At 37.1% G+C, this 13883-nt stretch overlaps 1 protein-coding gene across 1 annotated transcript in view; it reads right to left on the bottom strand.

Moving 5' to 3' along the window:
• The window catches only part of NEB (nebulin), a 202699-nt gene extending 195220 nt beyond the window's left edge, over positions 1 to 7479 (bottom strand). The window contains exons 1-5 of the mRNA XM_045558869.1: positions 7402 to 7479; positions 6706 to 6789; positions 6111 to 6175; positions 2776 to 2817; positions 553 to 753 (exon numbers count right to left, since the gene is read on the bottom strand). Of these exons, the coding sequence (XP_045414825.1) occupies positions 553 to 753; positions 2776 to 2817; positions 6111 to 6146 (279 nt within the window). The 5' untranslated portion in view covers positions 6147 to 6175; positions 6706 to 6789; positions 7402 to 7479. The remainder of the gene's footprint in view (positions 1 to 552; positions 754 to 2775; positions 2818 to 6110; positions 6176 to 6705; positions 6790 to 7401) is intronic.
• Positions 7480 to 13883: the final 6404 nt, after the last annotated feature.

The raw sequence follows: 13883 nt of genomic DNA, 5'->3' as shown, positions 1-13883 counted from the left end.
TTCCAATGTGCAGCCATGGTTAATAACCATGTTCTAAGGCAGAGTAGCACATTCTGATCCTCAATTTCAAATGAATTCTTAGCCTGATCTTGGTTTTCTAAACTATGTGTTCTTCTTCACCATACACCTCTTAGAGACCTTTTTGTATACTGTTACCTAGTCTACTTAAAAGGCTATTTTGCTCAGACATAGTTTAAATATATGTTATGTAGCTTCCTTGAACAGACTTCAATTAAATGTATATTTCTGATTTCATCTTTCTAACTAATAGTGATTAAACACCAATAAATGCTTTATAGTTGCCTTATAATGCTTATTTTGTAGGAATAATCTCATTAATTTTAATAAGAATGCTTTCTCTGATGCTATATTACAAATTGGTTGCATAAAAGGAAAATTCAAGAGTCACAAGAGCCTATATTTTTGCAAAATAAGTTTTTGATTCATACAAGATTGAGAAACAAAATCCAGCCAGCATCCAAACCACAGTCGTTTGAGATCAGTAATTTCTCAATAATAAAACCGGGTTAGCAGAAGTTGTTTGAAACTTACTGGGCTAAAAAGATCCTGCATTTTCTGACTGTGTGCAATGTAGGGGGTCATGAACTTTGAAGGGTCCACTTTCTTCCGGATGACCCTCTTCCTCTCCACTGGCTTTGCCGGTTCTGGCTGTGCCAGGGCTGGTTTGGAATATTCTGGTTGCTCATAGTCAGATGTACTAGTAGTCGTAGTTTCATAGTATTCTGTTATTGTCTGAAAATTTAACACGTAATTCAACATTGTGATGAAAATAATCTTGGTATATATTATCCTAACTCCAATTTACATTCCTGATGTTACTTCTCCCTATCTAAAATAGGCCAAAGCAATAAACCACACACTCCATCCATATGAAGGCACATTATTTTACACAAATCTGAATGGTGATTGTTAGAGATGGTATGGGGTTAAAAGATTATGCTTTATTAATTTACAATGTTGTCTTAAAATTGCATTTGCAGAAAGACACTCAAATACTTCAAGATAAGATTAAAATCAGAAATAAAAAATTATCAAACATTTGAAAATATTCTTAAGTTGTCTGGGTAAAGTAAAAAGCAAACTTGAGACTGGGAAACAAAAGGTTAAGACAATCAAATGAAGCTCAAATTCTTGACTTTAACTTTTAAGTGACTAAGAGAAAAGTGGTTGCTTGTTCTGCAGGCAATTGAGGCTTTCTCCACAGTAGAATGAGACAAAGAATAATGCTCTTAAAAAAAAAACGAATCACATCAGTATTATAAGAGATTACCATTCTCTTGGCTTAATCTGCTAATTAATGTGAACTGGAGTGCCATTTACACTAATAGATGCTCAGGTGGACAAGAATAATGATGACAACATAATGGGTTAATTATCTTCAGAACAGTCCTATCTATGCAATGGGTGGGAAATTACAACAGGCTATAGTGGAAGAAGCTAAGACTCAAAGTTTGGGTCTAGTCCAAGGTTAAAAACACTGACTATAAGAAAAGAAGATAAGGATACAAGTCTTCAATCCATCTCACAGTATCATTTTCTTCACAGCTAATATCATCTGTACCAAAGAAAGAGCTCTAGCATCAATTATGCAAAGAGAACCTAATAAGGAAATTGTACATCCATGAACACTCCTCGTAGTGTTGTCAGATCATTACTAAAAGGCTGCTTTCCGCCAATTATCACTAATGCATAATGGACTGTGAGAAAGTAACCAAGTTACAGCATCTACAGATGTTAGTTTTCCTGCAGTCACAGGCTCTCTGAGCAGGCTTCACAGTGAACCATCTGTATCACTGTTTGTCATGCTCAAAGAGAAACAGCTCCATGCACAAAATGAAGCATGAGAGAGGTAGTTCACCTTGGGGGAGGAAAAAAGAGTTCCAACTTGGAATATTTATGGGAATGGTTTTCTCAGAATTCCTAACCTGCTAAAATCTGAGTAATATTTCAGCCGGGCGCGGTGGCTCACGCCTGTAATCCTAGCACTCTGGGAGGCCGAGGTGGGCGGATCGCTGGAGCTCAGGAGTTCGAGACCAGCCTGAGCAAGACCCCATCTCTACTAAAAATAGAAAGAAATTATCTGGACAACTAAAAATATATATAGAAAAAATTAGCCAGGCATGGTAGTGCATGCCTGTAGTCCCAGCTACTCAGGAGGCTGAGGCAGTAGGATCGCTGAAGCCCAGAAGTTTGAGGTTGCTGTGAGCTAGGCTGACGCCACGGCACTCACTCTAGCCCGTGCAACAGAGCGAGACTCTGTCTCAAAAAATAAATAAATAAATAAAAAATAAAAATAAAATCTGAGTAACATTTCAATGAATGCATCATCAGGAACAAAGCCTTGGAGGCATCATCCCTAATGGCAGAGATGGTGTCCTGCTAGATACAACTCTGCACAATAAAACTGCTGGTCCCTAAGCTGATCACAAGGCCAAGGCCATCCTCTGCTGCAGAGAGTGATGATGGCCACTGACACTACCCAAATTAGCATCATCTACACGAAAAATACCGCATGAGCAATGGGAAACAATCCCCTGCCTTCCTGGGTATGTTGACTAGCGAAAACGGTGAAGTAACCTGTCAAACAGGTAACGTTTGTGCTTTAACCACCAACTTCAGGGCACAGGTGGGGTGAAAGGTCTCCTCTGGGATAATCTCATTTGCCACTTTTGTGGCCTTGGGAGTCTGAGAGAGGAGAAGGCTCTTCCTGCTTTAATGAGAAAGTAGTTCATGCATGTGTGGACGTGGCCTTACCTCTCCCGGCACCTCTTCGTAAATTGTCTCTTCTGTGTAGTACTGTAAACAGAGCACAGAGGCATCCTCGTGAGAACCAAAAGCAGAAGTCACCTCTCCCTTGCCTCAGCTGACCCACTTAGGTGACTTCACTAGCTGAGCTGGTTGGGAACATCTGTGGGGAGGGAGTAGGTGAGGGAGCCTGTTCAGACTTTGAAACCCCTTATCACCTTATGATACTTCAGGAAAGCCAAAGGGAATGCCCTCAGACTGGACAAAGAGACGCAGAGGGATGAGAAAAGTGCCTGAGGCTGGTTTGTAATCAGGGGAAGCTATTTTACAGGGACAAGTAAAGCTTTTTCTTATGATCCCCGAGATAGAATTTGCTGAGAACAGAATACAATAATAAGATCCTGAGTGTGTGGGCTGGGCAGAGAGGAACTGCGATAAAACTTGCTGTTTACTAACTAACAATAAGACAAAACAGAAACCGCAGTGTGAATACATTTTTAGATGGATTGTATCATGAAAACAATAAGATCCGAAAGCATATACACATCCCAATGATTCCTATACCCGTCTGACTACTTAGTAATAAGTGTTTCTTCTGGAGTAATGGGTGAGTCCTTTTCCATAGCATGATGGTTCTAAACCAGGTGCTAAGATGAACATTTGCATATGCCAAGGGAAGAAGGGAAAAAGGAGAAGATTCCTCACTGCAAAATGTGGGAAAGGTAGGCTGCCATTGCCACTGGTGGCCCTGGGGTGCCTGAAGCCTGGATCTGAAGTCAAGTCTACTTTTGTTCTGCTTCTGACATCACCAGCAATAAATAGATGCAGATAGGAACTGGCTGACATTTGGTTTCAGATGTGTAAGGAGAGAGGAATCCTGCCCCCAGCCTCACCCAGCTCTGTGGGGTGAACAGAAGGAAAGGCTTCTGTAGGTCAGGCCGGACAGGAAAGGGATAAAAATGAAACACATGGTTCATTTTCTCATCAACAAAATCTGTAACACTTTTTGCTTCATTTTTCTTATCGCTGGCACCAAAACATATATAGCACTCGACGGGAGGGGAAAACCATCGCCAAATTATTTAACTGTTTTCAGTAGGTCACCTGCTCTATCTCACCTTTGAGAGCAATTGTATAAAACTTGTCTAATGTCCTTTGTTCTTGTGCTATTTTTTAATTTAAAATCTGATTCTGTTTGTGTGTCCATATACATAGCGACAGTAATCGCAAGCTCTCACAGGACAGAGAATTGCTCTTTCCCAGTTGTGACTTCAGCACATGAGAAACACCATTTGGACACTTCAGGAAATATTGTTTGATGCTGATGCCACATGGAGCCATTCCTCTGGTCACACAAAACATCGAGAACAAATATTGAACTAAAATGAAAGATTCATAACTATTTTGGATTTTCTCAGCATCCAAGTAAAAGCAGCTCTTTGGGAACTACCCAATTTTACCTTTGCTACACTCTCACCATTGGTAAATATATCTTAGAATTAAGCTTATAAAAAAGGCAACATTATCCAAATGGTTGGCATTAACTTGTGTGCCAAATCTCACTTTTTTTTTAGATCTGTGCCACTAATTAGATAGTACATCCTTGCTTCTTTCTCTTTCTTTCCAAGTTTAAGTATGAGTAGAGAGTGACAGTAAAATTTTCTTTCAGATATCCAAGATCCCTTGGAGATACATTTTTAAGGCTAGCTCCTCTCCATTTTCTGAACTCTTCCCTAACAACTTTTTCAAATCTCCTACCATCCCATTCTCATGATCCTTTGGGAGATCAAAGAGACCTCAGTTCAATACTCTCTGGCAAGCACTCTATTAGTTTATCACCTGCTGGTCAGACCCAGAAGCAGTAATGAGAACAAAATGGCAAGGATGGGACACCTAAAAATAGCCCGCTGCATTTTTTATGACATCTAGTTAAATCAATCAAGTCTAGCACTAAGGAAAATTTCCAGTGGCAAATGAATAGAATTATGTTAAGAAAGACAAGGATATTTAAGTTGGAGGCTAAAAAGTATTCCTGGTATTATCATCCTAAGGAAGACAATTTAATTTATAGTGTTAGCATTTGATAGTGGTTATTCTGGACCCTTGGGGACATAAGTAAAATACATACTAGTGATAATATTGAGCATGAAAGATGTGGCCAGAAAGGTTGAATGTTGCATCGTATGAGATTCATTCTGGGTTTTTTCTTTTCATATCCTTCAGTAATGAAAGCAATTTTATTCATAGAATCAAATAAAATTTCCTTCATCTAATTATAGACTAGTCACTAAAATAATTTTCCAAAGACAAATTTTGGCACTGTAATCTGGAATTTGGTTCTGGGTAGATCTTTTAGTTAATGTCAGTCTTTATCAAAAAACAGAGACTTTCAAAGCTGCCTCCAAATGCCTTAGGTACTTGGAAATATTCATATGTTTAGATCATAATCATTAATTGGTAATTATTAAGCACATTCAGATTCATGCCAATGTATTTATATGGATTATAGTCCCAAGCCGTTATGTTTTATTTCTAGTATGTGAGGCTAAAGGTAAGAGCTGGTGAGGAAAAACCATAACATGATAAAAACACAAGGATTAAATATCAAATTAACAATTAATAACTTTGTAAAATGTATCAGATGTCCCCCAATAATTCAAAGGAAATTTTTCAAGATACCTACTATGGGCTTTGTTCTTATTCAAAATTCAAAAGTAAATGCTGGTCTTGTCCCACTGGGTAAATATAATGGAGCTGGTAGGAAAGTGTGGCTCCAACTGTCACTTGTGACCTTTATGAATTTATTTATATGTGTGTGTGTGTCCATGTACATGAGTGCACATATATATATATAAAATTTCATACATGTATATAATCTCATATGTATGATTATTCTGAATATTTAGCCCATATTGCCCTATCTATAACCAACTCGTTGAAGCACTGAGTAAGGAGTTAACTTTTTCCTCTCTGGCTGTGCAGACACTAAGAAACAGACTTCAGTTTTCAGAACTTTCTCTTCGTTGCCTCTGTCCCTTTGATCATTGGAGAAGAAAGTAGTTTTAGAAGACAAATTAAAATCTACTTTTACCCCAGTCTTTGTTGTTTTTTTTTTTTTGAGAGTTTAAAGAAAAGCAAAAGTGGCAAACACTGATATTTCCTTTCAATTCTAAATCCCACATAATTATAGTGAAGCTGAACGTAAGATATTCTTTTCTTATGCTTTAATGATGACTCTTTGTGAAGTTATAATAGACAATGTATTTTTCGAATGATTAACTCCCTTACCGGGCTTTGATTGTCACTACACAAAATACGTGGCTGTCGGTTTGCCTTTATCTTACCTCCACCACCTCCTCATACTCTTCGTCATCTGCCATTTTCCCAGAGTAGTAGCGGCACCTACAAACTTTTCATATTCCGCACAAATGAAAATGCGTTAGAATCTAACCCCAGGACAGACATTATTTGATGACATTATAAAAATAGAATTTAAAGCTAATCTATGCTACATATTTAGTTATTTTTGCAGGGTAGGGGAGAGAAGACATTTAAAATACAGGTCTAAACAATAGAAGCTGCAAATTTCTTACCCCGTATGCCCTCTGTAACCTGTTGGGTATTGCTACTTCTATATGATCGATTTAGTTAAAGTTGTAAAAGGAAATTGAGGTAAGGAAGTGAGAGAGTTTGGACTCAAGCAACAGAGAATTTAAATTTTCAAACATTTGGGGAAAGAACATTTTCCAGCAAAACGTTTAGTGAAAAGAAGGTCAGCTTAGCTTTCAGAAGTTGGAATTTTTCCCCATAGCATCAAAATTCTAAGAGGGCTGACTTAGTTTTCTATACTGCTCTAATCCACCGTCTGCAGGATACCCTGTGCTTCAAATTACATGTAAAAATATATCAGTCGATAGATTTTAAAAGAAAAGTAGAAACCTCAAGGCAATGGGGTTATTCTCTTCCCGAACACCATTTGCTTAAACGGGTTTTCTCTTTTGTTTCTGTAGCTCCTGTTCAAACCTAAAAAATAACAGAGTTTAAAGCATTGGTTGAAGTACATATAAGATTGTAGGTCTTTGGCCTAAGCTTCTAATTCAGGAAATAACGAAAGGATCTCTCAAGGCCTTTTCTGTTTGACGCCAGAGAGTGGGACTCTCGCTACAAGTGGATGATGACTTGGAGCAGCTGTCCCTCGGCCCAGAGATGTTTGCCATGTAAACCAACACCCCGCAGTGGCTGGTTTTGTTAAGCTAGCGAAACTGCCACTCCTTCTGAGGCAAATGAAGTCCAGTGGAACTGGATAAATATAGGAACATAGAACATAGATCCCTTTCCATACTAATATATTTAGGGGGGAAAAAAATCAAAGACAAAACATGAAAAAAAAATTTTGTTAGACAAGAGAGCCAACTCAGTCATGCAATAAATCGGTTAGTGTAGGACTTGACCCTAATCACATACTCTACATATTAACAGGGCCTTCGTGAGGTCATGGGGGTTATAGACTTCCCTGGCCACATTTCCACCACTAATTTCCCCAGTTAGGACCCAAAACCTCGGAAAATACTTCAAAGGAAGTTGTGGAACATCTCCCGAAAGAACAGTACAGAAAAAGCCATAAACTGGCCTTACCTTCAATCTATCAAATAAATTTCCTCAGCAGCAAAGCCTCTCCCAACTCTCCCCTCCTGAGAACCCCAGGCAAAAGCCGGCGGGGTGCCTGGGCTCCGAATTATCATGTGGCAAGAGCAGCCAATCAGCTCTTGAGTTGCTCAAATTTCAGAAGCTAAATATACTGAGTGATCTTCTGAAAACCACCTGTTCATCAATTCCACTAAAGGATAAAGGGTAACAAATTGCTTGCTTAGAACTATTCAAATGTAATGGAATTTTACCTAACTTCCAGCCTATGGGCTTCAAATCTAGGTTTCATTTCTTATGGACTACAGCCCTGTTCAATACCATATTCGTGCAAAAGAAAAAATTAAGGAGAAAATAAGCATGACTTTGAGAGGCTTTGACTCTTCCGTAACTGCTGTGTGTGCGTTAGACGTCTAATTTTCACAGAGGTAAACATGCTCACCCTCATAAGGCTCATCAGCTAAGTTATCTGTGTTGATGTGAGAGCAATTGAGGAATAAGATGCAGAAACCATCAAGTTGGCAAAAACAATTTTAACAATGTGATGAATGAAGTTATACGTGGAAATATTTGATGGTGACATTAGAAAAGATATCCACAGGGTGTAATTAGAGAGATTAGGCCCCACCATTTTTCTGTTACTAAACCAGGAGGGGTTGCCAAAATCCCATTCATTACCTCTCCCTCCCTAGGTGAGGCTAGCTGCTAGGAATACAGAGCCTCCCTCGCACATAGCTGAATTACTGATTTCCTATTAACTCAGTTGACTCCTGGCTCCTAGAAGCAAAGTGTGAATGCAGACACAAACAGGCTGAATGTCCAAACAGCGAGCACAGATAAAATGAAAATCAGTACCTCACTAGGAAAAAATAATGCTGTACTAGGTAAGTCCGAGTGTAAGACATTTACTTTGTATTATAAAAATTATCTAACAATTTTCTTAAAACTTGCCTAATGTCCTTCACTCTTGCACTTTCTTTGCTCCTGAACTGTTTTTTTAATTTGAAATCTAATTATTCTGTGTATCTGTACGTCCTTACACGTAGCGATAGGAATCACAAGCTCTTACAGAACGAAACTTGCTCTTTCTCTGTGTTGCTCCTGTACTGAAGCGAAAACCCTGAGTCACCTCTATCTTGATATGGATTTGAGACTAAACGTATTGTGATAGTTCTTTTTAAGTTAAACATTAGAAAGTAATCTCATATTTCAAACATATGCACCTCTCCCCTTCCATGATTCATATGGAGGTAAATAAAATTTAACATAATTTTACGATCTTAACTAATTATACCTGTTCATCTCGTATGTTCTCACAGCTCTTATGACCAAGGGATATTTATGTAATATGAGATCATTCACTACGTGGCTGCAAACTAGAAGAATTGTAACTTACTATTCATGACATGCTATAATAGATGTTATTAAACTGAAAAATAATACAAGCCCATTTTTTTAAAAACACAAGAGTACGAGATTATATAAAGTGAAAAATGAGCATAGACCTTCATAAAGGTAGTCAGTGTTAAGATTCAGATATTTTCAATGCAGATATTGACATAAATTTATTTATTTAATAATATGTAATGGGCATGTTTTATGAAACTTCACATAGATATAGCCTATTCTAATTTCCTGAAATAATCCTATTGATTGGATGTAGTATAATTTGTTTAATCAGTACTTTATTCATGAACGGTTAGCATAATTGTAAGCAGTAAATCTCTGTTGTATGTAAGCCACCCGGTTTATGGTGTTTCTGTTATAGCAGACCTAATGGACTAAGACACATTTCATACATTACTTTTAAACCCACTGTGGCAGTATCAAGTGGGGTTCCAGACAAGCAGAATGCCAAACTCCATTTATAGTGAAGTGTGTATCCCAGGAACAGTAACTAAAAAGTTAAGGGGCTGGGGGATGAGTCCAAGCACCCTGGCTTAGATCTCTTGGGATCAATCCCTCCGAAAAGAAAACCCCAAAGCCCCAGCTAAATTTGGCCTTCTGAAGGGTGCCCTAAAAATTTGCAAAGCGCATCAGAAGTGAGAGAGTCACAGGAGAGCTGGCCATGTTCCCATCATGTTTACACAGGAGCAAGTGCAAGCAGCTTATATTTTCCCCCTAATCACACTAAAGAAAAACACTGCCACCATTTTACTAAATTCTGCAGATAATAATCTGCAATTACGCCCTCTAGGGATGAAAGGACAGCTCTGTTTTCCTGGTCTCTTCTGTGAAATAAGAATAAATTGACATCCTTATTTATTGGTAAGTTCTTATTATTAATATACGTCTTGTACACAGTAAGTGCTCAGTAGATGTTAGTCATTATTATTTTTTATTATTACCATTTTTTAAATTTTATCAGAGTCTTAACTCTTTACTTTGTATTAAATTGAAACACCAAAATTATCATGAAGCTTCTGAAAGCACATAGTAGTTCGTCTAAAAATTTATGAATAAATAGGAGTTTGACTAGAAGCCTACATAGTTGACTACAAAACAAAGCAGGGTACAGTTAGGTGCCAATAGCAGAACTTCAGATAATGCTTTTCTAAATATCAAAGTGTAGAAGTGTCATGCCTGAGGACCATAAGAGATTTGATGAAGGAGATGGCATTGTAACAGATTTTTGTTGTAATTTCTTTGATTTTATTCATTATTTTGATCAATTATATATGCACATAGTTTAAGAATAAAATAATTTTACAAGGCTTGTTATTAAATCAGTACTCCCTATTTCTACTATTCCTCCTTTTTTCCCTCCCTAGAGACATCACTTTGACACTTTTAGATGAATCTTTTGTTATATACCTCTAAACATTTTTTTTAAAAAAAGTGTACACTGCTCTTTCCTGATTTTTCAGTCATAGGCATCCCATATCAAGTTCCCACCTGGGAGGATGAGACGTTAGCTTTCTCTCAAATAAACTTCCACCTTTACCAGATACAAGCCTCATCCCCGCCAATAAAATTCTATATATATATAATTTAGAATTCAATGTTTGCATTATTATGATTAGCAAAAGACTATTCACAGCTGAACCCCATAGATTATCATGGATTTTCTTTTCCTGCACAAGGGTTTGTTGCTATTTTTCTCTGTCTCTTTTATTTTGTTATTTTCTTCTTTGGTTTAATTTTTCTAGACAAGTGGTATCCAAGAGAACTTTCTTCAGTGGAGGAAATGTTCTACACCAGCGCTGAAGGTAATATGGTAGCCACCAGCCACATGTGGCTATTGAATGTGGTTGGTGTGACAGCAGAACTAAATTGTTTATGTAATTTAAACTTAAACAGCCACATGTGGCTGGTGGCACTGTCTCTGAGCAGCACAATTCTAGACATCTAGACATTTATCACTAACCACTCAAACTTTCTGTCTAAATGTGCTCTCATCATTGCCAAGAGGTGGTGTTCTCTCATTCTAGCATTTCACCTTCTTCGATCTCGGGGAGTCTTGTTCCATCTGGACCAGCTCCCTCTGCAGCTGGTGCTCAGCTCTCATCTTGATCCCCTTTCCCTAGCGCTCCGGAGATTCTCCTCTTCTGTATTCTGGATTAGTCCGTGGCTTTCCTGGATCCCGCATCTTCCTCTTGCTCAATTAGCTTTCTTGTTTTGATAGAAAACATCCTCCAGTAGTTTCCTGAGAAAAGGTACATAGGAGGTAAAGTTGTTAACATCTGGTATGTCTGAAAATACCTTTATTTTATCTTCACACTTGATTGACTTTTGGCTGGGTGTAGATTCATGTTCCTTGATCATTTTGAAGTTACTGTTCCATCACAGTCTAGCTTCCAATGCTACTTTTAAAAAGTCTGGTGCCATTCTGATCCTTCATGGGTGACCTGTTGTTGTTTAATCTCCCTGAAAGTTTGTTAAGCTCTCTTCTTTTCTTTTTTTGGTTCAATTTCACGAAATATAGAGGTCTATCATTGATTTTAATAACATTACTGTGGCTAGTCTGTACTTTAGTTAACCAATTTCCTAATAATAGACATTTCTGTTCTTCCTAAATTTTCACCTTTATAAAGAAGTAAGCTCTCTTCTTCATCACCAGAACTCTGAAAATTTACTTCCCTTGGTGTGAGTCTATTTTCACCAATTGCTCATGGCACTCAGTGGTCCTCATATACATCAGTTCTGGGAGATTTCTTGAATTATTTTCATGGTCTCCTCTCTTCCACTTTCTTTCTGGAATTCCTGCTGTTCAAGTGTTGCATCTTCAGAACTGATCCTCTAACTTTCCTCATCACTTCTCTCTTATTTTTAAATCTCTTTGGTATTCATTCATGTTTATTGACTATTTATATCTGTTATTCTGTACACTGCCTGGCCATATCTCCACCCCTACATTGATTTTTAAGCATTCTTGATGTACTATGGATATGATCATTTGCCTCTTGTCTGAATTGTGATTACTTTCTCCAAGTTGTTTGTGGTGTCTGCGACCATATAGATGTTTTAAATTTATTTGTAGTCAAATCTGTCAATCTCGTCCTTCTAGTTTCAACACCATTTAAGAATGAATTGAATTTGAAATGCCTCCTTTATCACATATAAAATTAACATGTATTTCTGTTTCTAGAGTCTCTTGTGGGTTTTGTTTGTTTGTTTTCTATTTTCTTTGTACTTTCTGGGCTATTTTGTTTTTGTCTTTGATTTTATTTGGTTTTGCTTTTATTGTGAAATGTTTGCACAGAAAGACTTATGTGTACAATTTAGCAGATGGTAAAATGAGCATGCATGTAACTACCACTCAAGCACAGAAAGGTCATCTCTATGCTGACCTTCACAGTAATAATTTCCTTGCTTTTATTTTTATCATGTATGCCTTGATATTTTTATACGTATGCATTGCTAAACAATATAGTTTAGTTTTGCCTGTTTTAAAATGTTATATAATGGAATCATGCTACATGCAATTTTTGTAACTGAATTTTTCACCAAATATCATGTTTGTGGAATGGCTATACTGCTATGTATCCATTCTGCAATTGAAAGGGAATTAAGTATTTCCAACTTTTGAAAATCAAGAACAAAGATGAAATGAATATTTTTAAACATATGTTCTGGTGTGGAGGGGAGGAAAACTTTTCCTCTACCCTCTTAGGTTCTGTGGCTTGGCTTAAGAATTAAACTGACAACAGATTAACAGGAGAAAAAGCATAGAAATGATATTTGATGTTAGTATTCTTATATGTACATGGAGGTCTTCATATGTAAGAAAGGAAGACACAAAGAAGTGGACAGGCCTGAGAGCTTATATGTCATTTTAACAGAGAACAATAAATTGTAGAGACAAAACAAGACAAAGGAAAGAGGATACCTTCTTCATAAGAAATTTATGCTCTGGTTTTAGGTAGAAAATCGTTGGTCAGAGAGCCCTTCCTGCATCTGTTTATTTATTCGTTTATTTATTTATTTCAGTTCAAAATAATCAATATGCCAAAGTAGCATATTTTGGAGTGGCATATTCTGATTCCCTTCAGTGCTCATCAACACTTAAATTACCAAGGTGTGGAAGTGAAAACTGTAGGTTATAGAATATGCTTGTCTTCAATTTCATTAAATAATTTCACCTGTTTACATTCTCCTCTATCACGCATGCTCCTAACCTGGCCACCACTTATGATGAGGCTTCTCAAAGTTTGCCTATCTGATGAATGTATAGTAGTATAATTGTGTGGTTTTAGTTTGCATTTCCATGACTTCTAGTGAGGTTGAACTCACATCTTTATTAGCTAGTTAGGTGTTTTGTTGTTGTTTGAGAAGTATCTCTTTGAGCCTCTTGGACACTTTTCTATTGAGCTATTGACCTGTTCATTGCTCTACAGACCTTCTTTATTCTGGATACCAATCCTTTCATGATCATATGTGTTGTAAATATCTTCCTCTCATTGGCTTTTCTTTTCACTATTTTCATATTGACATTTGATGAACAGGAATTCTTAATTTTCATGTAGTCAACTTCATCAATCTTTTCCTTTGTGACTAGTGTTTTTCAATAAAATATCTTTTGTACTCCAAGGTCATGAAGATATATAATATATACTATATATTCTTCTAAAAGCTTTAGAGTTTCACCTTTCACATTTAAGTCTTTAATCTACCTGGACATTATTTTTATATGGTGTGAAGGGGAGTTTTAATTTTACATTTAACATATGGATGTCCAATTGTCCCAATACCTTTTATTGAGAACTCCCTATTTCCCCACAGGATGAAGTTCCTCTTTTGCTATCAGTTTTCTTTGGATATGCATGAGTTCTTTCTGGGTTCCCTATCCTATCCATTGATCTATTTGTCTAGCCTTGCGCCAATACCACACTATTTTAATTCTGTAGCTTTATGGTATGTCTTGATTTCTGGAAGAGCAAGTCCTCCCACCTTATTCTTTATCTTCAAGAGAGTTTTTGCTATTGCTATCTTGGATCTTTCATATAAATTTTACAGCCAGCCTATCAATTCCC

The sequence above is a fragment of the Lemur catta genome, chromosome 8 (genome assembly GCF_020740605.2).
Source record: "Lemur catta isolate mLemCat1 chromosome 8, mLemCat1.pri, whole genome shotgun sequence".
In the NCBI taxonomy this organism is placed as follows: Eukaryota; Metazoa; Chordata; class Mammalia; order Primates; family Lemuridae; genus Lemur; species Lemur catta.
Note: the sequence above shows the minus strand (reverse complement) of the source record. Positions and strands in the feature narration are given on the sequence as shown.